The following is a 25,925-nucleotide window of genomic DNA, read 5'->3' as shown; positions in this document are numbered from 1 at the left end:
CACCATCCTAATGTTAGTTTAGCAACAAAGCTCATTAATCTCAACGTGATTGCTTTTCACCCGGTCCTAATGTAAGTTTAGCAAGAAAGGAATTTATCACAAGGAAAATTGCTTCCTAATGTAAGTTTGGGTGGTTAATCTCAACGTGATTGTATATCATTCTCCTGCAGACAAGAAGAAGAAAATAAAAAGGAGGGTGCTACGCAACGCATATATACAGACCAGAAAAATTGAAACCTCCAATATAATATCAAGGGGATAGGAACATGCCCTCAAATAAAATCCTATATGAGGCGCGCACACACACACACACACACACACACCTCAAGTGTGTCCTAGAAGTCATGCCTCTCCTCATATAAAGGTAACACCATATATATTAACACACACGATAGAATGTCTTTCCTCCGTCCGGTCCATTCATGTGTGTTGTGTGTGACTGGAGAACCTCAAATATCGTTTCTGCGCCCAGGTACCACCAGCACATGACAATGATCCACCTTCTCTTAAGGTGGTGCAGTGCTATATACAATGTTGATGATGGCTGTAATAAAAATGATTCTGGAAGTCTGACCAACCAATTCCACCTACTTTCCCCTGGATGCCAAAAGAAGCTGTCTGTGCATGAAAGCCCTTAGAATAATAATCAACCGAGGTCCTCTACTGCAAGGCTTTCAGTGATTTCTTGTAGTCATTAAAGGTTCCATGAAAAGGTGTAGCTTTTCCTTCAGATATTACCCATAACTCGTCAACACTCCCAGATATGAGATGTTCGTCATGGCTTACCTGTGAAAATATGAGATACAAGCAAATAAAGTTTTGTTTGTCCATTTCACTGTCCATAATTTTTGAACTCCCCAACAGGACCACACACAAACATACCATCAGAACTCCTCCCTGGAAAAGCACGAGCCCCTGTATAAGAGCCTCAACAGCATCCAAATCCTACACACCCAAAAACTTGATCACTTCAATTTTCCCATCTGCTGCTATGCAAATCAAAGTTACAATTGTCTGGAGGATCTAACTCATTGGACCAAATGTGAACATTCCACTGTTTGAGACTCAAGTAATGATTAGATCCTCACCAAATGATTGGATGGCTCATCAAGGAGAAGTATATGAGGCTTATTAAAGGTGATTTTTGCGAAGGCAACACGACTCTTCTGACCGCCTGAAAATCCACAACTCAACTCTGTGACTACCCAGATGATATTCATTCTAAACAGGCAAATATCAGACGAGCAACACAACATATTTTAGGGTAAAAACAGGGTGTGTGTAATAGCACGAACACAAGATATGTATTGTTAGCAAGTCCAGAAGAGCTACCAACCCATGACAAATAGTTATAACAGCCTTGGGTTCCATTTCATGGAGGAAGAAGGCTAAGGCCACCCAATGGAGTTTACTGAGACTTAAGTCCAGTACATACATCAAACCACAGGGCTAGAAGTGTTGGCACCTTGGGTGACATGATGAAAACATAGGAAAACGAAACCTAGGTGCATCCTTCTCCACTGGCTAGGTTGAAGTATTAAAGTAGCTCTGTTGGGAAACAGGTTTTCCACTTGGCACTCATGTATCACTTCTGAACCTGCAAACGGATTGTGGCACTTTGTAACTGCACTCTCACCCAGTAATAATTACCAATAAATAGATTCACTGTAGAGTGTTCAGCTGAGCTACGCAACAGCTCCCGTAGTACTCATGAGCCTGCAAGCTGATCATGACAGTCCCTGATTGAAACCTCTTATTAACGCTAACTGTCCTTGATAATTACAGAGCTCCTAGGATCATAACATGGATTGTCCCAGTAAACTTTAGTTTAGCTCAAGATACCACAGATAATTATGAAACTCCTAGGATCATAACATGAATTGTCCGAGTAAACATTAGACTAAGCTCAAGATATCACACATAATTGTGCACAGCAAAACAAGGTAGGTTCAGAACTCTTGCACTTTCTCGAAAGATAATAAAGAGAAGATACTCATTGCCAAAATGCACAGCACCATTCGGAATTAACCGTAAGGAAAAGAACCTTCATTTTAAACATAATGCTAGCCACAATAGCTCAAGGAGATACACCTTGCATTCTAAAATCCTATTGAAGTACGAAGTTTGAAGTCTAAAACCAGTAGGGAATGTTCTATAAAACACAGTATCTCTGTGTTGAACACAGGATTGAGTCTGAGTACTGTATGGAACTATCATCCCTGGTGCCCAAATCTTGCATCTCCTACCTTAACAAAGAATGAGAAGGGTGACGTGGACAATGATGGTATCGCATGGCTTGGCTCTTGCTGCCAAGTGATTCTTAAGGATCAATTGACTTATTCTGTGTCGCTTTCTGTGTTAAGCCTAATAGATGCTATCATGATGCCAAATTCCTCGTGTGCACAACACATTTTTGTAACAGAGACTACAGCTTGAGGTTGCTAGTGCTATTGGTTAGCCTATAACTCTTTTGGGTGATCTTCTTTGACCACTCACTTCTGATTGCACTATGGCTGATAGTGAGGTGGGGATGGCTTGCCTTAATGTGGAGAGAGAGAGAGAGAGAGAGAGAGAGAGAGAGAGATGATGCCCAAGCCTATGCAACCAGTACAAAGTCTAGACCATGAGAAGCCTGTTCAATCTAAATAAAAGAAAAGTTATAAAATAGGACAAACTCTACTACAAAGTCGCGTGATCTCTTCACATCAATCCATGTTTGCATCAGTGTGAAACTGGTCCATAACCTTTTTGAGGTTCTGAACTCTCAAATGAGAGCTCCTTCCTCTGCGCCTGCCAATCGTGCTGCTCTCACTTTCGTTAACTCTACACTCTTATCTGCCTCAGTTGGAATAGTGTAAGCTCCTGCCATCACAATTGGGTGCCATTTCAAGGCCTATGAATCACTCTCCACTTTTCTTTGGATTGTACGATATGAGAGAATCCTTTATTCCTCCCCATGATGGCATCTACAGCACTCACATCCCGGGGTGTGGTGTATTGTGGGTTTGAATTCCAATTTCAGGTTCCCAATTGCAGCTTGAACCATTGCTCACCTAGCCCCTTCTCTAACTTGAAGCACCAATACCTTCCTATGATTGTGTTCCTTAAGCTTTGTGAGGACAACTCCCTTACTGATTGTGATGATGTGTTCCTGCCACAAATCCCTAATTTCTCAAGGTATACAGTGCATGTTAGACCTGGGCATGCGTATGGATCATATCAGAAGTGCTTATATGGAGTCCAAAGGTATGGATATCGGCCCTTTTGTAGGCTAGATGATACCATGCTGCCTATGTGGATTCCAGCCATGTACACATGGTGTACTGAGATGGCACAAGAAAGCAGTTGGGTGATTCTCCAAGTTCTCAAGTGCAGCATATGCATACTTGTGCATGTTTTGACCTTTCTTTTTATCTGTGTGACATTGTTTTGTTGTCTAGACAATCCATGGTATTTCTGCTTGTGATTGTCCATGGGATCAGGGATGCCTCAACACCCCGTGGATGCATGTGCACTACCTATTTGGGGTCTTATGGGTTTCGAATGTGGTAACTGCCCACAAAACTTAATTTACATCTTTTGGTATTTTACTACTAAAGTTTATGGTTGATAGGTTCATATATCATTAGAAGGGGCCGGACAACTTATAGAATGTTCACACCGTTTGGTCCAGTTTTTAATACACGTGGACAATTTATGGCAATGGGACCTGAACAAGTGGACACTAGGCATCGTGGACGCCTGGAATTGTGCATGTAGCACATCTAGACACTCCAAAATTGACGAGTTGTTAAAATTAGAGGTTATGTGCTGCTTTTGGTACTACTGGACTGGGCACCTGTGAGGAGAGTATAGAGCTGGTTGACCATCTCTGGTGCCAGATTTGAGCAACCTGGTGCTCTTCCTGTGTGGGTGGACTTCATACAAGCACTCCCCATGGCTGGTTGACTTCTTTGCAGGCTGCAGATTTTGGTTTACAAGTATTAAGGGCTGTGAACAGGTGTCTGAAGGTTGTTTTGACCTGGCTGTACAGCTCTAGGGCCACCTCCAAGACATTGGGAATATGCAACCGCCTGTTACATTGGTACCACAGCACACTTTTCTCCTTAGTTAGGAAATGATTCCGGGCTTAGAATCTTGTGGACCCAAACCGGCGAGGCCACTAGCACCTATGGCACGAGTTGTTTCTTCTTCATCAAGCTCAACAGGAGGTGGAGCCCCCTCTTCCACTCCTTCCAAAGCTTCTCATGTAGGGCCCTCTACGGTTCCTTCTCATGCTCTCATACCATCAGGCAGGCGAGCCCTGCAGCTACATGGCATCCAGGTATGAAGGCACAGGTAGATGCAACTATTGCTCGTTTCTTTTATAGTTGTGGCATATCTTTCAATGCCGCAAGATCTTCTTATTACAAGGAGATTGTTTAGGAGATCGCAAGGTTTGTTCCCACTTATGAGCCACAAAGCTTTGAGGCTTTGAGGACCAAGCTTTTGCAGGATGAGAAAGCATCCATTGAGCTAGCATTGGGGACTATTCGGGAGGGGTGGCAGAAGCATGGGGTCACTCTCATTGGAGATGGTTCGAGCGACACAAGGTATCACACGGTACACCATACAGGGCATCATTGCATACTCACGGGTAAGTCATACTTTGTGAGTTCCATTGACCAACTCTAAGGGAGGGAAGACTGCAGAGAGACTTGCTGTTATTTGGAGTGAGGCCACTAAGTATGTTGGGGCCTCAAATGTCTTGCAATTTATTGGAGATGGGGAAATGCCAAAAGGGCACCAAGAGCAATCATTGAGGCACGCTATTCCCACATTTGTTTTAAACCATGCATCGCCCATTGTCTTAACAATCTCTTGAAGGACATCGCGAAATTGCCTTACTACTTGCCTATCATTGAGATGGGGAGAGAGGTGGGGACTTCATGGAGGAGGGCTTCATTGCCTTTGGGTCTCACAGTGACGACGACTCAGTTGGTAGTCACAGAGCAGAGGGAAATGCAATTGATGCGGATTCTGCCGATGCCACATATGGAGACCTATCATTCCCATGATTGATCATTGTACTATGTAGTTTTGATTTATCATGTATCATCGATTCATTTTATCGTTTTAACCTCTTGCTTTAAGCTTTGACTCGTCACTCTTGATTGCAGATCATCTATAAATTGACATTGATCATTGATCATTGATCATTGATCATTGATCATTGATGTAATTTGTAATCTCATTTTTGCAAAGGCCTCGGCCTACGAGTCAAGACTTTAAACTTGAAAGTTACAACTCCATTTTCGAGTTATTATGTTTTGTACATCTATAATTTCAATGTATTTTGATTTTTTTAAAAATTCAAAAGTGAAGATATGACATGGCGTTCCTTCGTTCTCCCCATCTGTCACGTAGCTTGTAACAGCACGTGGGAGCTCGACCAGATGCGAAGTCTATATGCCAGAGCACGGACGGCGGGTGCATCCGGGGTCTAGGAGCGAAGGCGCCCAGGTCGGAGCACTTGGGCGGCCGACGGGCAAGCTTATGGGAGGGCAGGCCCCTATAAGTGCCCTGGAGTGTGGTGTTATCCACATTCTCCTCTATGGCTGGGTGGTGACTAGAGCTCTTGGCCCTCTTTGGCTATGGTGGCGATTACGGCGATGTAACATTCGTATCAGAGCATGGTTGGATCGACCGCTCACTTCTCCGAGCATGACCGAGCTTCAGAAGAGAGAAGGATAATCTCAATTTTTATTTTGTTTTTTTCAATGGTTATCAATCTTTCTCATTTTTCCTACTGTACAGCACTGTGAAGATATGGTAGAAGCCTGTGCGATTGTGCCATAGAAGTTGAATGTGTGTGTAGCATGAGGAGAAAATTGTTGAGCACTGCATGCTACAAGGTATATAAGGCAGCATGGGGCTGTTGGCAAGGCACACAGGCGCTGTAGAGTGAAGGCTGGCTGTGAAAAAAAAGCGCAGTCATGGCCACTTGGATGAATCACAGTGTGACTTAACCAGAAAGCTTTGATGAAATCAAAGCAGTCGCCATAGACAAAAACCTTCACAGCCAGTGTGGAGAAATATTTGATTCAATAGCCCTTTTCTATTTGGTTTTACCATACCACAGGCCTTCTTAAGGATTATACGCTTTGGCTCTGCTGAAATTGCAGCTCCAAGGTTGCTCAACATGCAAGTTGTGGTCACTGGAAGAGGGAAGAATTTGCTGCCAAGCTATTCCTTTCCAGCAGAAATAGCACAGAGAGAAGATGGAAGTTAGCCATTCGGCTGTGCACCCAGTGGACGTCCCCCACAGCCGCCAGCCAGAGTTAGGATGAAGGATTACCAGGGAATGTGGAGCTTGGCCGCTCTCTCAGCCCCTTTGACGGGCTGCTATGTGCAGGTTGCAGTAGACGAGATGGCTGCAGTAGACCATGAGAGAGACTCCTTTGCTGCTGCTGCGCGCTGCCTTGAGCTCAAGCGCAAGGAAAAGGGGGGCGGCAGCATTCGTTGCAGAGCACGCAGTCACCAACAACCACCAACAAGATCCCTTCAGTAGAAGGCTGTCCAGCATGGGAGGGGAAGGCCGCTGGCTGCATGAACATTAGCCGCCTCCTCCTAGAGCAACCAGCTGGGGGAGAAGAGAAACCTCTTGCCTTTTTTAGTTTTCTTGATTATTGCTCCCTTATATGGAGCTAAGTTTGTACGGCACGAGGGGGGGGGGTGTACTTAGCCAAAGTATGGCTGTTTTGTTCGATAACTAATAGAAGGATCTATTTCTCAAAAAAAAAAAGAACTCGAAATTTAAAAAAATAATTAATTAGGGATTTTACAAAAAAAGTACTCAAAATAAGAGCATCATGACTTGAGGTCCGTGAAGTCAAGAGTATTGAGTCATTCCCAGACCCACCAATATGTGCGAATTCAAACTTAAATCTCACTTAGCCAAAGCCTTCCGGCAGCACCACTTGACAACCCCATGGTCATCGGCTGCCAAAGGCATATGGCACCCATCAACCTTGGGCCTGACGCTATCCTCTCTGAAAGGATCCTCGATAACGCAAAATCATCTTGGTGGCTTGACTTGCTCAACATCGTCATCGCGAACCGACTCCTCGTCAGTACTGTTGGATGACTTCATGGAAGACTTCACAGAATTATGGCCCACTAACTCCATACATCTATACATCTGCTAACTTGAAGAAAAGCAGTGGCAAAAAGGTAACGGGTTACGGGACAGAAAGAAATGAAAGGTTAGGAGATAAGCTTTTAGGGTGGATGAGAGGGATACGACAAGGTTTTTCGCGGATGTAGAGCAAGAACGTGCAGATGGGGCACGTAGAGCTTGCACAAAACTGTAGATAGGAGCCAGCAAGAAGGGAGAGGGTGAATTTATAAGAGAAGTTAGATAGAAATGCAAGCTTGCTTTAGTTGTGTGTTTTCCGAAAAGCTGGGGTTTTAAAAGAACCCCCTCCTACTATAGTACAAAAAAGCATGCCTTAACTTTTTTTGTTACTCCACAATTTCCTTTTTTAAATTCCACGCCTCTTTTTAGCGCCTTGCTTCCTCACGGCCTCCCCATCTTTGACATGCGCTGCCCTTACTTGAACGGCCAACTGCCCGTGCTCCCAAATCTCTGCCCGCGGTGCTGTGCACCCTGACCACACCGCCCAGCCAGCCATGCGCTTCAGTCCATGCCCCCAAGCCCATTGCCTGGCCTGCTGTGCTCCTTGCACAAGCTGCCCACGCAGTATACAGGCCAACCATGGCCAGCTTTGAGCTTTCCCTAGGAACAAAGCACGTGGTAGCGTAGCCACCACTCCCAAGCTCTCGCTTCTGCCCCCCCTCTTCTCATGGTTAACTCGCATAAATATCAAAGAAACGCTTTTCAGCCCTGAGCCGCAATGGTGTTTCTCGTAGCAATGCTTTTTTCCCCTCATCAGCTGATTGCTTTCACGCGTACAAGCCCATGCCTCCATCGTCCAATTATCCTCTTCACATGGCCTCAGTTATCAGCACATAGCTGCTCATGATGCTGAAATCGTGTTGCAAGTTCCAATAAAGCTGCGAATGCGGTAAGAGCAGCCTTCTTTGCATTTGGAATGAGAGGGCAAAAGTTGATGCCGTGGCCTTTCTCTCCAATGAGATGGGCACAAACTCCATTCTTCTCACTGCAACAATAGCGGCATGTCCACTTCCTTGCTCCTCCCTTGCTGGAAGATTTGCAGCAGCTATCAATCTCCTCCCACCAATTCCAGGCCATGTTGCTTGGAGACAGATAGTGACGAGTGCTGAAGCTTTACTATATAGTGTAGGAGGCTAGGCCCGCTCTCACATGTTCATAGACAAGTTTAATGGCCTTTCCACAATTGGCAAATGAAGATAAAGTTTCATTTGATGAAGAAACATGTGGGGTTTGGTGAACAGCACTACAATTGCAACCGCTTCCTCCAATGTTGATGCTCCGATGCTGACCAGTGAAGAACATCCCAAAACACAACAAGATCTATTTAGGGCAGAGAGGGCATGGGCATATACTATCATTGTTCTTGGCTTGAGTGATGATTATTTGCATCACATTTCTAATCTAGAATCAGTGACCAAAGCTTGGGAAAAACTTGATTTGCTCTTAAGTGCTAGTGCTAATAACTCAAAGCTCTTTGAAAATCACCTTCTTTGAGTTGCAATTGAAGATAGGAGAATCTCTTGCTGCACATGTCAACAAAATAAAGAGTCTCATAACTCCAACTAGCTGCAGTTAAGTCTCCGGTATTTGAAGATGATGCCATGGAAGTGCTTCTCAAAAGCATGCCTAAGGAGTATGACAATTTGGTGACCACCTTAAGAACATTCCTAACCCTAACTTGAAGGGAATCATTAGCTCTTTTAAAGGACGAATAGGTGCATGTACTTCATTGAAGAAATCAAACAAACTATCACATCATTGAGTTGTGTACTCCACTCTCTCTCTAAGAGCTTTGTTCTCTTTATTCTCTCTCTCTTTTTCAACACACACTCCTATGTCATGAAGACCGGATGTCCTATTGGGATTTAGCTCTTGCATGAGAATTGAATTGACAGTAAGCAATTGACGTGAATTAACCAGAAGAAGAGAAGTATGTGTCCCGAAGGGCCTAGGGTTAGGGGGAGGGATGGTGGACTAACCCATGTTAGGGTTAGGGCTTAGCTGGGGTGTGGAGAACTAGAAGGTTCACACATGGGCTAAGGATGCTGGCAGGATGAGGTCTACATTTGCTAAGAGCTTATAATTGCCTAGGGCTCATAATGGCTAAAAGCTCATAAATAAAGCATGAAAGCTTATAAATAAAGAAAGGGTGATTAATAGCCACCTTATTGCTATACAAGTGACCTTGGGAACACAAGTTATGCTACCTAGCGCCATTGCCACCGCCGCCGTCCATCACCGCCCAGAATAAAAAATTCTAGGCAACAAGAGCTACATAGTACTTGAGAAATTCAACGAGGCCAACTTCCCAACATGCGAGATCAAGATTGATGAGAGATAATGATTGGATCGTTACCAATAGAATAGATGTAAAACCAAGCGAAGGATCTGAGAAGATTTGCACCTCGAATGATAAAAATCACAAAGCCATGGCACTGATTGGACTCGGGTTGTCTAACAACCTAATTCATCATGTGGACTTCAACAAGAGCTCAAAAGAGTATGGGACAAGTTAGAGAACTTGTTTGGCAATAAAACCATTCGCTCCAATGAGATTTATAATTGAGAAGCAAATAAAAACCAGATGCTTCATGTCAGGCCAAAAATCATCCTCTTGTCACGTGGTGAAACAAAATTGCCCCAATGTTGCCTTTAAAGTAGGCCAATATGCCCACTCTGGGGTTGCCACAATCTGCTTCATTGCCGGTCTCTGGCTATAGAAACGACGAAGCATAAGAAAGTTATAAGCAAAGCAAGTCTCACAGTATTTGAGAAGCTCTATCTTTGCAAACTTTCAAAACAATCTAAGGAGAATTGTGGCTGCAAACTCGCCTTTGAACTCGGGACATATACTTACTTCATAGGGGCGTCTATTGGTCGCAGAGGTTAACTGACTAGCATAAGCTATGTCTTATTAAGAACCATAGAAGCTAAAGTACGCGTATTTTATCTAAAGTATTGTATGTCACATTTTTTTGAATAAAAAATGTGACCCTTTGTAGTCTTTTAAAAAAAACGATTTGAGAAGGTCTGCATGTGCCATGTGGCTAGGAGTTCGTGTGGCGGCTAGCCGTTGACTTCTCAGTGCACAATCGAGTGAAGCTCCCCACCTCTCTCTCTCTCTCTCTCTCTCTCTCTCTCTCTCTCTCTTCTCCTCCTCTACTTTTCCCCTTCCATTCTCCTCCTCTTTCGTCAATTCCAATTCAGATTTCTCTAATTCCCCCAAAATCCCTGAATTTCAAAATTTTTTGAAATTGGGCCAAATTTCCCAAATTTCCTACCCCCAATTCGTCAATTTTCTGAAATTGGCCCAATTTTCCCAATTGTCCCCAATTTCCCCAAATTTCCTAAATTTTTCCAATTTTTTCGATTTTCCCCAATTTCTTAAGTTCCCCCAATTGTCCCTAATTTCTTTATTTCTCCCAATTTCTCCAATTTTTTATTTTCCCCCACTTCCTCCTAATTTTTCAATTTTTCCCAATTGCCCCAAATTTCCCCCAATTCCTTTCATCATGGGAAGAAAGAAATTCCTTGGCTTTCTTTCTTCCCTGGCTAGAAGGAGGTGATTGAAAACAACGAGGGAAACAAGGTCATTAATTGCAAGCATTGCAACAATGTATACACAGGGATTGCACCAAGAGTGAAAGCCCATCTTCTCAACATTCCCGGACAAGGTGTTCCTTGTTTCATGGCGGATATTCCAGATGATGTAATCTTGAGAATGGGTGGTGATCCAACTATCATCTGTGCTACAAAGAGAGCCCACATTGAGGTAGAGGCGGCGCCACCTTCCATTGGAGATTCCTCCCCAACCTCGCCCCAAGACGAAACTCCATTGGTTGCTACTTCTTCTCGGGCTCATGTCACAACTCATCCACAGAGTGCTTATGGAGGTAATGTTACACATGCATGTCAATCTCCAAGCATTCCAAATGTGTCAAATAGGCCACTACACCAAAGTTGGAGTAAGCTCAAGCATGAAAATGCTAGACGAAGAGTGAGGCAATATTTCTTTGAGTGTAATGTGGCATTTGACCACGCACGAAAGCCTGCCCTCTTGACTATGATGAGTGCCGTGACACATGCAGGGCCCTCTTTTAAGCCTCCATCCTGTGAGACTCTTCGCACTAAGGAGTTGAAGGCGGAGGTAGAAGAGATTGAGAAGGAGCTGGCTCCAATTCGGGCTGCATGGGTGAGGTATGGAGGCACCATACTATGTGATGGATGGTCAGACACCAAACGGCGACCTCTTATCAACATCCTCGTGTCTTGTTGCATAGGCACTACTTTCTTGACTAGCATTGATGGTTCCGCCGCAGAAACTCATACAACTCAATACATTTATGAGCAACTGAAGGCGGTAATTGAGGAGGTGGGAAGCGAGGGAAGCGAAAATGTAGTCACAGTCATCATAGAAAATGCAAGCAATTACAAGGCTGCAGGTACCCTTGTGGAGAGGGATTACCCACACATTTGTTGGGTGCCTTGTGCATCACACTCTCTTGACCTACTCAGAGAATAGAGGATGTGGAAAAGATTGGATGGGTGGCTAAGATAGTCAAGAAGGCAAAGTTTATGGTCAATTTTGTATGTAGAAAGCAACGAGCTCTTGGGATTTTTAGGGCAAATTGTGAGACAAAGCTAGCCAAGCCTTCAAGCACTCGCTTTGCCTACCTCTTCATAATGCTACAAAAGTTAGTGAAATGTCGGCGTGGTTTACGCCGCATGATTACAAATGACACGTGGATTGCATGGGATGGCAGCCGGACTCCAAAAGGAAAGAAGCTTGAGGACATCATTTATGAGGCTGTGTTTTGGCATGATGCTGAGAGCATTGTCGGATTTATGGAGCCTTTGATTGCTGCACTGTGGCTTAGTGACTCAGAGGGGTGCACCATGGGTATCATCTACGAGTTAATGGACAAGGTGGGTGCCGCCTTTGACGCATGCAACCTCTTCAACGATAATAGGTATGTTTTATGCTTGTAGCTATGGAGTTTGTAAATTGTAGTATCTATTTTCAATTTTTATGTGCCATTCATGAGAAATTTACATGCAAGGCCCATGGGCTGCTATACAAAGCTCTATTTTTACTTTAAGCCTTGAATTTTGTTAGGATGGATGCAATCAAGAAGATATGGCAAAGAAGATGGGATTGGTTTCATCGCCCTGATGTTGTCGCCCACATCTTGCATCCGCTTTGGAGGCAAGATAGTCAAAGACATGACCGTGCGCTCAATGGAGGATGGAGAGAATAGGCTACTAGAGTAGGCTACTAGAGTGGAGCCAAATCTTGTGACGCAAGATCTTCTTGAGACTCGGCTTTTACGGTTTCAAAATAGACATGATGTAGACTTTGGCTCAACACGAGCGAGTCTTCGAGATGCACATGTGAAGCCCATCAGTTGGTAGGAAAAGTACGGTGGAGATTGTGCTGAGCTCAGCACATTGCCTTAAGGGTTTTCTCACAAGATTGTTTATCTCGTGCTTGTGAGAGAAATTGGAGTTTGTTTGCAGCCATACACACCAAAAAAAGAAAACGTTTATCTCCTGCACACCTGAAACGCCTAGTGTTTGTGAATTCTAATCTATGGCTCCTTTGAAAGAGGGAACATACAAAATCCATAAATTAGATTGACCCTGATTTCTTCAAGGTTGAGATTCGTATGGAAGAATTGGTGCACCCTACAAATGAAAACGATGAAGTGTGGGCTTTTCTTGCAGCAGAGAGACACAACTTGAACACGAGACTAGGTTGCGGACCAGCACCATAGTCGGAGGCAGAGGCAGAGGCAGAGGATCAACACCAAAGCCAGAGCTTGAGCCAGCGCTAGCTAGCAATTGGAGTGTCAGTGAGGAGGATGAGCATGACCATGGAGAACATGATGATAGCTCAAACTCTGAGGAGTGAAGCCCAAGACTCTGAGGCTCGAGCATCTTTCCAGCTTTTCTAGTCTTAACTCATTTTGTTTTTGGATTTCAAATCTGAATATTTCTCATATTTTGTAATTTCTCAAGAGTTTCTTTTATAGCTCTATCATTTATGTCAATTGAATTAGAGGTTTGGTATTTTAATTCTTGAATGTCAAATCGTGATTCCTGAGACCTGATTATAATTCATGATTTATGAACCATGGATCATGCTTGCTCGAAATCAATGGTGTTACATGTTTAGTGTAATTCTAAGCTTTTTTACTTTGTCATTCAATTTTTCAAATGTCCATTCACAATTTTAATTTTATTGCACTATAGTCTTATGCTGCATGCAATGTGCATAAATACAATTATCAATGTTTACATGACTTCTCTTTGAGGATTGAAGTTCTAAAATCTTTAGTACTATTTTGGCCCTTAGAAGTCAAGATATACTTATCTATGATTTTAATATTTATCATCTATGATCTACTTGACAAGACCATACCCCTAGGCCCTTAAAAATATATTTTAGAAAAATGACGTATTATATTTCAGTCTGTCGTAAAAGACGTCCAGTACACGTATTATGCTTCGACATATTATACATCCCGTTCCATACCTGGCTTCTATGTTAAGAACATCCACCTGGGCAAGAAAACTCCCAGATACATATACTTGATTTTTCCCAATAAGTAGATCCTTCTGTAATGGCAACTTGGGTGCCTGCCCTGATGCGGCAAGGTATCCCACCTGAAGAAAGTACAATTGTGGCCACAAAGCAGCCTGGATGGCAATCGGATGGCAGCGGGGATTTGAACTTGGGACCTCCTCCTTCCGAGTTACAAACCCACACCACTAGGCTACTCGCCCATTGGCTCCCAGATATATATACTTACTCAAGAACTGATGACACTAGAAGACATCCAGTGGAAACCTCTTAATGAATCAAGAAGCAGCATAAGTTATAACCAACCTGAAAGAGTGTACATAGGCTGAAGAGCCATGTTTCCCGTAATCCCAAAAGACCCCAAGTGAGCCCTTAGCTTCTGCTCCATAACTCCCTACAAGTACATTTCAATAATACAACTCTATAAAAAGAAAATAGACTAAACCACACTGAAATCATACAAGAATCCTCGAACTTCTTATGAACTAACTTTCTTGCTTTCAATTTTCTTCGCTTGAGAAAAATCTTTACTTACCGGGAAGCAACGCATCATGTAAAGAAGAGGTGTGGACGAAAGGTCAAGGCCATCAACATGATGCTGACTAAACACTGCCATGCGGACCTGGAAGGAAAAGGGCCAATTAGATTATGAATGTAATCTAACACCTCAGATCAAATTTTCAATATAATATTTGCAAAACCATTAATGAAAGCATGAAAAAGAGAAGATTAAACTATATAAAAACTTTAATGTGTCTAAGCTTCCAAATAGATTTTAAATTAACTACTTCCCTTTTTAAACTGTCAAGTTGCATGTTGCTTGCTTTCTGGATGAGATAGCATCTATAAAAATCGCTAGTGTGAAAATCCCATACATGCATCCCAAACCAAAAGCAGTAGAAAAACAATCGTTTTCCTAAACAAGTACTTAATTAATTATTTGGCTTCAAACAACAATAATTTCCATGGATATGGCATGTTCTGTGAGTGTCGCCTTCCATCTTTCTGGCAAACAACAAATCCCAGCACTGCCTTCAGCTTTGTCTAGATTTTAATGAGGTGCAAAGCAGTGTATTCAGCCATGCACATCAGTAGTTGTCACAACCCATGCATTATAAACTTGACCTTTCTCTTAAACACAACCAATGCCACTCTTGAACTCCAAAAACATCCAGACCAGCCATGCGAATCCACTTTTGGCAAGTCACACTGGCAAAAAAGTCATACTCGGGGTACCATTCTTTCAAATATTTGCCAGTTAAGGCAGTGGACAAGCTGTGGGACAAGCCCCACCAGTGAGCCACTCAGCCAGTTTGAGTGAACAGCTTGGACGGTTGCTAAAAGTACCATGCCTCAGAGATAAAACACAATCTTTGATGTTCAAGAAAGCCGATATCCCTGAGCCCGAACCAAGAAAGCTTAAAAGTTTCCTCCCCCAAAGCAAAGAAACTCCATACTGATGTCAATGCAGCAGCATGCACGTCTCTGAAATCATGCACTATGCACTTCAAATACGAGAATATTGATGATAGTGACTATTTCTAATTAATGTTCACAAGCCCACAAAAGTTTCCGAGAGGTCAAGAATGGATTGACAATGACACCCACTCACCCCCACCCCCCAAACAGTTTCATATGAAGCGGCCCAGCTCTATACTCCAGGGGTCAAAGATGCACACCCTAGACCAAACATGCACACTCACAAGGATAATGCCAGCTGGCAACAATTGCCCACCATCCACTAGCTCACAGAGGTGTACAAGGCAAAAAGCGTAGAGCATGGAAAGGCCTCCCACTCCTGCTGCATGGATGCGCAGAGTTCAGAGGTTGCAGAACTTCAAACCAGGGTCCCCAGATAGAAAAGCAGACAGTCTACCAGATTGCCCGAAGCTATCATTCGCAGGTAAAATATGTCCAAAACAGCCTCCTAGATTCATCAAGCTACGCTTGGACTGTGCTCGAGGAAGCAGACAAAAAAAAAAAACTCACCATCCACAATCAGTGTGTTATAAAGGCCACTAGTCCACCAACTAGCAAAACCCCTTCACTTTCTAATCAAGAACTTCATTAGTAAAGAGCATCTAAAACAATCTAGTAAACAAATGAAAGTAGGCCTTGATAGTGTCACATTACTTGATATCACATATATAAGCAACTCTGAAATTTTTACCACCATATTTTTCAATTGCAAAGACAACAAAGCATCCCCACACCTTTGCAGATCTGAAGACAGTCCCTGAACTAGGCTCTAGCTCTCCTGAGATAAGTTTCAACAATGTTGACTTTCCAATCCCATTTGGCCCAACCACTGCAAAATATCACATTAGCAACCTTAATTCAGAACTACTCCCACAAACTTCAAGCATGTGATAATGGCTACATTGATTGCAATTAAATTGCAAACTTGCTGTTCCTCAAAATTATCACCCCCGACTGGCCTTGGCCCAAGATCCTCCCGTAGTTACCGATTTTTCACCGCCCATAGGCGATGCTGCCGAGGAAGCACCAAGTGGGGTTTTGAACCCAGGACCTCTTGGTCCAAGGCAAACACCTTCACCGCTTCAGCTGTCACCTCATTAGCAACTTTTACCCTTCTTTTGCAAATCCATTTCAATAAAGACTAAGAATGTAAGGAGAAGACTGTTGAAAACGTGTAGTATAGCTACAATATAACCTTTTGAGCTTACAAACTTTCCACGTCTGCATTTACACATGAAAATCCTAAAATACCTCAAACAAAATGAGAAACTTTGCCAGGTTGTAAGCTATAGAGGGAGGTGAAAGAAAACAAACCACTTAGGCAATGAAAACTCTGAAGAAAATAGGAATGCCTCCATTTTACAGACATATTAAGACAAAAAGATCAATAGACGGCATGAAAATTTCACGTAACCGTACACACCCAATCAGCAGCAGCTCCTAGTGAAGGACCAAGCAGTGCTATGAAAAGACCCACCCAGGTCAATGAGCCAACTTATTGACTTTCCAAAGAAAAAAAGGTACCTTGGGAAGCTTCCACGAATTAAACATCGTTCTATAGGGATAAAAATACATAGAAAATAAGCAGCAGGTCAAAGTAAGCTACATAAAGATAGGACCTCACATTAAGAGTAATCATGCCTTGTTAAACAAAAGTTGAAGGGCAGCCATGTAATCTAGTTACTCCGGGGTGACCCCTAGCATCTTCTGCCTCATGTTTGTTTACATTTTCCTCCATCGTCTGCATTGCAGACTTCAAGGCCAACCTAAGTCCGCCAATCAAAAGCAGACCCCATTTTGCAAACATTTTTTTCATCGAAGATTTATGGCAGAGACTCTCGAGCAGCTTCCGTCCCCAGAATTATTAGAACACTTCAACCTTGTATCCCATTTCTCTACTTTCTTCATAATCGTCAAATGGAACAGGCACCACAACATTCTCCCATTACCATGACTCCTATTGCACACCATTACTCTTAAAATTATATTGTGACTCCATGTCCGATGTTCTAGCTCTATAGAAGAGCTTTGTATTTTGGTGTCTTATTGTTGGCTTGTGTGTGAATGTTGATAAGGTCAATTCATAATGCTTCCAGAAATAGAGTATTGTGTGACTTACTTGCCAGGCGGCTGTCAAGATCTATACCAAAGTTCAGATTCTTGAACAAAAGCGTGCCACCAGGGTACCCAAAAGAGGCATCACTGGAGAGCAGGAAACAATAGACAACTTAAAAAGCATTAGTATGTCAAGAAGGTACTTCCAAAGTCATCAGAAAATCACAAGAATTAAACAACTACACTAGAAAACTTCTGGTCAGCTAAACACTTGGACAAAAGTCTTATCATCATCTTCTGCCTGCCCATAAGATTTATTAAGACACTAAAACTGTTCCTCCACTGCGCAAGAGATTAATTAAGACACCAAAACTGTTCCCTCCAAGTTCCCAAGTTAAAATCTACAAGTCTCATTTGTAATCTTTGCATGCGATAGTAAAAAGAAAATGGAAACAACGTACTCCCAGTGTGGCTTCAATACATGGTCAATGTGCTCATAATAAACCTCACTAAAGAACCAATAGAACAAAAAGTACCCCTGTAAACTACTTACTGGCAAAGGTCTGTTCATCTATTATACCAGCTCAGGTTCTTCTTGTGTAATTGTGAATTTTTGAAGGCATTACAACCTTAAATAGCCACACACATATGGTATTCTCATAAACATAGCTCAGCCTGTCTCTGAATACTTAGTTGTTTCCAAAAAGCACCAAAATGGTTCAAACCCTGTGGGCCATAGCCCGAGTAACAATCTGGCCTGCGGACACGCAGGTTCAGCATTCGAACCTGGCATCTAAAGAGAATAATTAATCTCTTAAAAAACAGGAGTGAAAACCTGAAGCTTATGATCGGCGCACTTGGTCTATCTTCAGGAGTAGGAAATTCAAATTTGTAACTGCAGAGGATCCAAAATTAAATAACACAATTCAAAAGTAGGTACAAGTCAATCAAGGGCATGAAACTAGATACTGTATACTTGATAAAAGACAACATACAAATAAACATGAAATTGAAAAAAATACTTACTCTGGATCATTGACTATAGCATCCACATGCCCCACTCGATCTAAAGCCTGAGGCACACAATATAGATTTAGACATCAACACTGAACAATGCCACTAATGACCGAAGGGATGGAAATAAACCATCCGACTTCTGTGTGGGGCCTTAGCAAGAGGAACTTAAAGCCCACCTAACACTAAAAATTAGACAATGTCAGGCCTTCATCTCACACTTTTCAAATTTTTCCACACTCTCCTGGACCTGCCTCGCATCTGGTTATATGTTTTACTCAACATCCTTGATTCATTCATTTTATAGCATCATGCAAAGTTTAAAAAGAAAACGGCTGCCACTAGATTTATTTCCTTAATCTTAAGTTTTCTTGAATTGAAGTGTGTCAGAGACCTGAAATGCAAGTGTATCAACAGACATCGGAAAAAAAAAAAGCAGCCTGGACCTGCCTCACATCTGGTTATATGTTTTACTCAACATCCTTGATTCATTCATTTTATAGCATCATGGAAAGTTTAAAAAGAGAATGTCTGCCATTATATTTATTTCCTTGATCTTCAGGTGTCTTGAATTGAAGTGTGTCTACCTGGAATGCAAGTGTATCTACAGAAATGGAAAGAACAGAGAAAGACTACACTATATTTACATTGTCTGCAACATTGGCTCAAGAAAAACCCTAATCTCTAATATAGCATAATCTCCCTGACAACCCAAGTTGTCATGAGAACCTCTGTCTGCAACCAAACACTGAGCTTGTTAATACCCAAGCACCCTGAACCAGGCTCTTCAGCCCGCTGCCTGTGCAGGACTTCCACCCCCACATGGCTCTCTCCAGCAGCCATCCCTGACAGGCTGCCTGCCTAGAGGCAGGAGTGTGACAATGCCAAATCAGCAGAAGTTATTCCAATTTATCCAACCACTCTACAGGCCTGCCTTCATATTTTCCGAAGTATTATTTGAAAAAAAAGACCAATATTTTTTCTAAGCAACAAAAACCTTTCCAGGTCTTTTCTCCCCCCATGGTGAAAAGAAACAGTTATATCAAACGTCTTCAAAACCCAATGGGTCTATGAGATCAACAGTAATACAAGAGTTCCATGTGATACTGAGGCTTGAGACATGGAAAAAGACTACCGAGACTGAAAGTAGTGATTGCTATGTCCACTCCGGTCAGTTAGGACAGTCAAGCCACTAAAGTTGGCAAAACAGTGGCCGAGCTGTGGGCTCCTAGATGACCACAATGGCTCCGGCATGAAGTAAGAGTCTCAAATATGCCTGCGTCCTGATTTTCATCAGTCCCAAGTGTTTCGACAAGGGAGGCAAGATGATGAGCTGTCCACAGACTCAACGGGTGGCTCACACAACCAATCACAGTCCTTTGGGGCAAGAGCCACTATATCCTTTAGAGACATTCAATGTTTGTGCTTGTGGGTAAAGGTCGAACTATGGATGGACAATTCTTGACCACACTTTGAATGTTCCTGTGACAGCAGCTGGAGACTTAACTCTAGTGAGACCAGTAGTAGCAGGCAATAGCCTGTGCGCAGCCCGTCCAGGAAGGGACCCATGATGTTCCATTAAGAGCGACTCTCTGAGCATAGGTTAGCATGCACCTAACACTGGTAGCAGACAGTAAACACTTGTCATATTGTCCAGCCAGGGTTGTGGAGTCCCAACGACTTCAATCAGTTTTTACACATCCAGGTAAAGCATAGACCACCGTAGTCAAGCAAGCATTTTAGAACTTTAAAAAATCCTCCTACTAAGATGGTTCAACAAGAAGAGGTTCAAAACTCAGAAATAGGTCTCTCACAAACCTCACACTCCAGGCAGTTCCGAACAGGGTTACAAACGTAAAGGCAACTTTAGGTTTAAGAAGCTTCGCAGAATAAAAATCAAACCCAAGAGAATACAATCCCAAGAAAGAGAAGGAAACCCACCAAGGTCTCCAGACTCTCCAAGATGGCAAGTGTTTCATTTGTGGACAGAAGGACCATATAAGAGAAAGTTGTACGCAAGCAAAGAAAGCACCCAAGGCAGCTCATGTGACTAAAGTAAAAGGTAACCCTAAAATTTCTTCCATTTATACTGGAGTTCTAGATCATATTGCATGCATGGTATGTAATATCAACATGTCAGTCTTCGGTCACACAATGAAATCTCTTCCATTTATACTGGAGTTCTAGATCATATTGCATGCATGGTATGTAATATCAACATGTCGGTCTTCGGTCACAATGATCTTATACGGATATATGGATCGGTATTGAGGAAGACTTTGCACATCCTTTTTGACTCTAGTAGTATTCACAACTTTGTTGATGCCAAACTTGTGCAGAAGTTGAGAGTGGAGACGCAACCAAGTGATCATGTTCACAGTGTAAATCTAGCAGCGAGGCATGGACAGGTTTAGGACCGGCGGTTTTGCAAGTTGCTGATCTCAGATTTTGCCGCGGCTGAATTGCCTCATGGTTTTCCGCCCAATAGGTTGGTCAATCATAAGATCGATTTTCTTCCAGGGTCTCAGCCTATAAGTATGCACCTTACCATTGTCGCCTGTGCGCAGTTTTGCGAAGTGGCCGTTTGCGACTGTTTTCGACCGTTTGGATGCCCATTTTGCATGTTTTGGGCCTTATCATATATGATATATCATATATCATATGTCATGGCCCATATGCTATGTAGTACAGCCTCTACTATATAAGGCTCAAGCCTTCAAGCTTTAAGGCTTATGCTCTCAAGCCTTTGAGCTCTAGAGACTAGAGTCTTATTCTAAGCTTTCAAGCTTCAAACCTTCAAGCTCTCTAGCTTCTCTCTCTCTCTCTCTCTCTCTCTCTCTCTCTCTCTCAAGCCTCCCTCTCTATCCTCTATTCCTCTATCTTCAAGGCTCCATAATCCATTGACCAAGCATTAGTTCCGCCCTCCTCCCCCTCTCTCAAGCCGCTCCTCTCTTCATCAGTCACAATGACGAGAGATGAATGAAGCTTTCATATTGCATGCCATCCATGTCTTACAAGCCACCAGAAGATCAAAATGCTATAGGTGGACTTGCAAATATTGTGGCAAGCCTTATGTGAGCAGCCTCACTAGTCGGGAGCACATTGCAAAGGTGGGAGGCAAGTGGCACCATGCAAGGAAGTGCCTCAAAACATCGCCAATGCGATGTTTAGAGCCATTAGGGGTGTCAACCACCCGAGTAGGAACTCAAGTGCCCATGATGAGGTCATTTTCCCGCCGCGAGATACTTCCTCTCCCGCCACTTCCGCCTCCACAAAGAGGACAGAATCCGACCAAGGCACGAGACAATCTACTTTAGCTAAAGCTACCAGGGGTTCCATGGGTCCCTTATCACATCTTCAAGAATGTCAACGTCAAGCGGAGATAGAGATTGCACACACCGTTATTCAGTGCAATCTCTCCTTTAATGTGCTCAAGGTGAAGCAATGCAAGACAATGGTGAAAGTCATTGCAAATGTGGGCCCCACACATGATGGGATGGACCGGCATCTCATACCATGACATGAGCACCAAACGACTTGACAAAGAGAGGGAGAGAATTGATAATTCTCTAGTACCCATGCGAGCAGGATGCCAAGAAGAGGGAATCATCGACTTACTTGTGTCTTCCCCTCTAGGCACATACTTTGTATGAGCGGTGGATTCCGAGAAGAAGGGAAGGAAGACAACAAGTAACTTCATATATCGCCATATCAAGCAAGCCATCATTGAGGTGAGAATCCTAAGATATGCCATACTTTTTTTCTCTTGAAAGTATGATTACATTACTTATTTAAATGTTTTAGCATGTATGATATATATATATATATATATATATATATATATATATATATATATATATATATATATATATATATATATATATATATATTATATATATATATATATACACCTAGATGAATCCAAGAACATGCACAAATTCACCTTTTAGGAACGTGCATGTTATATACTCATGGTAGTCAACCCACAAGACTATATAACTATCAACTCCATTATGCATAGTATGGACTAGATACTACGACATCCCCACTAATGTCATTAGTGCCCAATAGTGGGTGTAGAACTCTGTATCAAGATATGCTCTCACACATGCACTCCACATACACACACACTTTTTTTTTTGGTAATATCCAGTGCAGTATATTTATATGCTCATAAATTTACATGATGGGAGGTCTCCGAAATGGAGAGTATCCCAAAGATCAGAAACATAAAAAGAAAACCTCTATGCAAGAAGCATCCATATCACCCTCATGGCAGGCATCATACAAGGATTGCCGCAATGAGGCTCGGAAAGATTCATATGACTTGTGAATCTCCCGACCCAAGTATGCCAAATTATGCTCACTCCAGATTGTCCAAAGAGCCTAATATCTCACCCAAGAGAGAAATAGTGAGTATTGAGACAAAGACCTCATAAATCTGCCGAAGAGCCAAAAATGTTTCCCAAATCTGTGACTCGGGAAACGAAGCCGAAGATAATCTGAAATTCTCCTGAGGAGGATCCTAGAACACGGGCAGTGCCAAAGCAAATGAAGAACAGTCTCTGAAGGAGCCTGACATCTTAAACATGTGGATGGTGCAATGCGACGTTTAGCAAGTGTGACCCCCACTGACAATGTGCCTATCATACATCTCCAAAGAAAAAGTCTTTGTTTCAATGGCATTTTACACTTCCATAACATCCCGAGATTCTTCCGCCACCATGAGAGGGGCTTCCTTATATGCCACAGAGAATTAGCATGTTGCTGAATCCATGGAGCAGGCTGAAGAAGCCTGTAAGCTTTGATGGAGGTTAAGGCGGGAAGAGGCACAGGATGAGTGCATGTAGCAGAGGGTTGCAATTGCCAATCCGTAAGCCTGTCTGTGTCAGCCACAGGAGGAACATGTAGAAAAGGATGTAATAAATCAACAATTTTCTTCCATATAGACCTGTGATGCATTCCCAATGCATAGGAAGCAGTGGCCTGAGGAAAAGATAAGACATAGCCCTGATTATCTACCACATCATGTATGTATCTAATTCCCAATTTCATGAGATTATATGCCCGAACAGGTTCCTGTAAAGCGAGTGGAATGTCAAAGATGGCACTCCAATGATACTTTCTTTCCTCATTGAGTTTGTCCCCGAGCAATTATCAGGAGCCCATTTGACCTTAGAAAGTACTTGTTTCCAGTCAAGTATCAGAGCAATAGAGAAAGGACAGCCAGGTATCTTCCCTACAAATCTCCCAATGACAACCTCCCAATGATCAGTAATCCAATGACCATAAGCACAAGTCCTCATGTTGACACACATGGATGCTAGCATACAAGTCCATGGCTGTTGTTGGTGGAAAAAAGTATGTAGCATAGTCGCCTTCCTTGCAAGTACATGATATCTTATATTGAGGACATCAAGTCCACCATGCATCCTAGGAGAGCACACCATTTCCATCTTCATCAATCTCAATGTTTTCACAGCAGTTTTTGTCCTCCATAACATCGCCATAGCTTGAGACATAAAGGTTGAAATATCCCTGGAGGACCAATGCAGCAAAGGCAAATAGAACTGGACATAGGACATTACAATGGACTGTACTATTCTGAGCCTGACATGAAGAGGCCAAGTAGAAATCTTCCAGTATTCCAGTTTATGTTGAAGTCTTTGGAAGATCCATTTTAGCTGCTGCTTCCTGGTGATATGCCATCCTATGGGATATCCCAAATGCCTGACTACATCTTTGGAATGCACCACCTGACCCGGCCAAAGAATAGAATGCCAGTATTGTTTCAGGGGAAGTAATTTAGATTTGTCAAAATTGACATGCAATCCCGCTGCCAAGCCATACAATGAAAGAGTGGTCATAAGCATTTGAACTTCCCGGGAAGAATTCTGTGGCATAAAGAAGGAATCATCAGCATATGCTTGTGCCAGAAAAGATGCAGCCCCAGGGATTTTAAGACTAGTCATCTGTCCTGTGTTTGTAAGATGATCAAGATACATTAAAAGGGGATGGGTCGCAATGGCATAGAAGAGAGCACTAAGAGGACAGCGCTGTCTAACTGATCGATCCAATGTCCATGACCGAGACAGATGACCCCCAAGAATGCACTGAGAAGTAGAGCCAGAATAAAGCCAGTAAACTGCATTTGCCATCTTGGGACCAAAGCCCAACTTAGTCATGATTTGAGAGATAAAATCCCATTGAACAGTGTCAAATGCCTTAGCAATATCCACCTGCAATATAAGCACATCTTGATGCGAATACTTAGCATATTCAATTGCAGTCAAGGCATTGGATATATTGTCATGGATTTGTCTTGGCGGCACAAACCCATACTGATGAGGATGAAGTCCCACATCTAGTATCCTATGAAGCCTATGCACAATCATTTTGGTAATGAGTTTGTAAACTACAGGGATCAAAGTAATAGGCCTCCAATCTGACATATGGTCACACACATGTTTTTTGGGCACAAGTTTGACTATGCCATGCTTCCAAGAGTGCGGCAACTGATTTTCTTGCCAGGCAACATTGATCATTTGCAAGAGGACTTCTTTCAAATCATCCCAAAAAGAAATATAAAATTCCACCGTAAGGCCATCCCAGCCAGGGGACTTATATTTGCTGAGGTGGAACAATGCATTATCAAGTTCTGTGTCAGTAAAAGGTCTCTCCAAGGTAAGAGCATCATCCATTTCCACTATTCCAGAAACATATTGGAGAAATTCAGTCCTAGCAAAAGTCATTTGATTTGATGGGGAACTAGGAGCGGAGAATAATTTCTGGAAATAATTCTGGCATTCATCTTGGAGATCAGAGAAAGAGTGCGTCCAAGAGCCATCCAGCTTCCTTACCCTTAGGCATGACTTTTTCTTTCGAGTAGCATGCAAGCCTTGAAAAAAGGCTTTTGATGAGCATCCCTTATCCATGAGGGGCTTCATTCTTGCCCTAATCTGCCATTTGTGCAATTTTCTCTGATCATTAACAGTCATTTAAACTGAGCAAGTGAAAGGGAATCCTTTTCTGAATTAGAGAGAGACCTTAACTGAGAAAATTCAGTCAATTGTTGTGCTGTCCTTTTTGCCCATTTAACCTCATTCCTCCATTCAGTCATATGCCAGTTGCCATACTCCCTAATGACATTCTGCATACGAGAGACAAAGCTGTCCCAAGCATAATTCATGTCCTCCTGGGCATGCAAAGGCAAGGGATGAATTGCAAGTCTGATCATTTGCTGGAAATAGTGATGTCGGAAATAAGCTTGATTAACATGCAATAATCTACTGGGGAGGGGTGGCAAATCATCCAGAGGCATGCCAAGCTGCAAATTCATCCACAATGGGGCATGATCTGACAAGCCCAATGAGAAATCTATAAGGAGATGAGGGCTAAAATCTGCAAATTGTTGAGGGTAAAACAAATACCATCTGTCAAGCCTTGCCCAGTATGGCGCACACACACACACACACACACACACACACACACACGAGCATATATTCACACAAAGCCCTTCATACTGAGTTTCTGTCAAACCTCCGGAGATGCAGGGCAAACTAAGCCATAATGAAGCCTAGCACTAAGGGAAGTAGCAAATAGAAAGAATTAGTACAA

General features: G+C 42.7%; 1 protein-coding gene across 1 annotated transcript in view; it reads right to left on the bottom strand.

Annotated features, from left to right (window-relative positions):
• Nucleotides 1-227: 227 nt before the first annotated feature.
• Nucleotides 228-25,925, bottom strand: part of ABCF3 (general control non-repressible 3) — a 77,438-nt gene continuing 51,740 nt past the window's right edge. The window contains exons 10-18 of the mRNA XM_086801270.1: nucleotides 18,321-18,367; nucleotides 18,130-18,189; nucleotides 17,359-17,441; nucleotides 15,974-16,068; nucleotides 14,296-14,382; nucleotides 14,067-14,154; nucleotides 1,089-1,174; nucleotides 883-945; nucleotides 228-786 (exon numbers count right to left, since the gene is read on the bottom strand). Of these exons, the coding sequence (XP_086657396.1) occupies nucleotides 661-786; nucleotides 883-945; nucleotides 1,089-1,174; nucleotides 14,067-14,154; nucleotides 14,296-14,382; nucleotides 15,974-16,068; nucleotides 17,359-17,441; nucleotides 18,130-18,189; nucleotides 18,321-18,367 (735 nt within the window). The 3' untranslated portion in view covers nucleotides 228-660. The remainder of the gene's footprint in view (nucleotides 787-882; nucleotides 946-1,088; nucleotides 1,175-14,066; nucleotides 14,155-14,295; nucleotides 14,383-15,973; nucleotides 16,069-17,358; nucleotides 17,442-18,129; nucleotides 18,190-18,320; nucleotides 18,368-25,925) is intronic.

This window comes from Cibotium barometz, chromosome 8, assembly GCF_041138505.1.
Source record: "Cibotium barometz isolate CiBa-2024 chromosome 8, ASM4113850v1, whole genome shotgun sequence".
Taxonomy (NCBI): domain Eukaryota; kingdom Viridiplantae; phylum Streptophyta; class Polypodiopsida; order Cyatheales; family Cibotiaceae; genus Cibotium; species Cibotium barometz.
The sequence above is the reverse complement of the archived record's forward strand: the minus strand, read 5'-3'. Positions and strand labels throughout refer to the sequence as shown.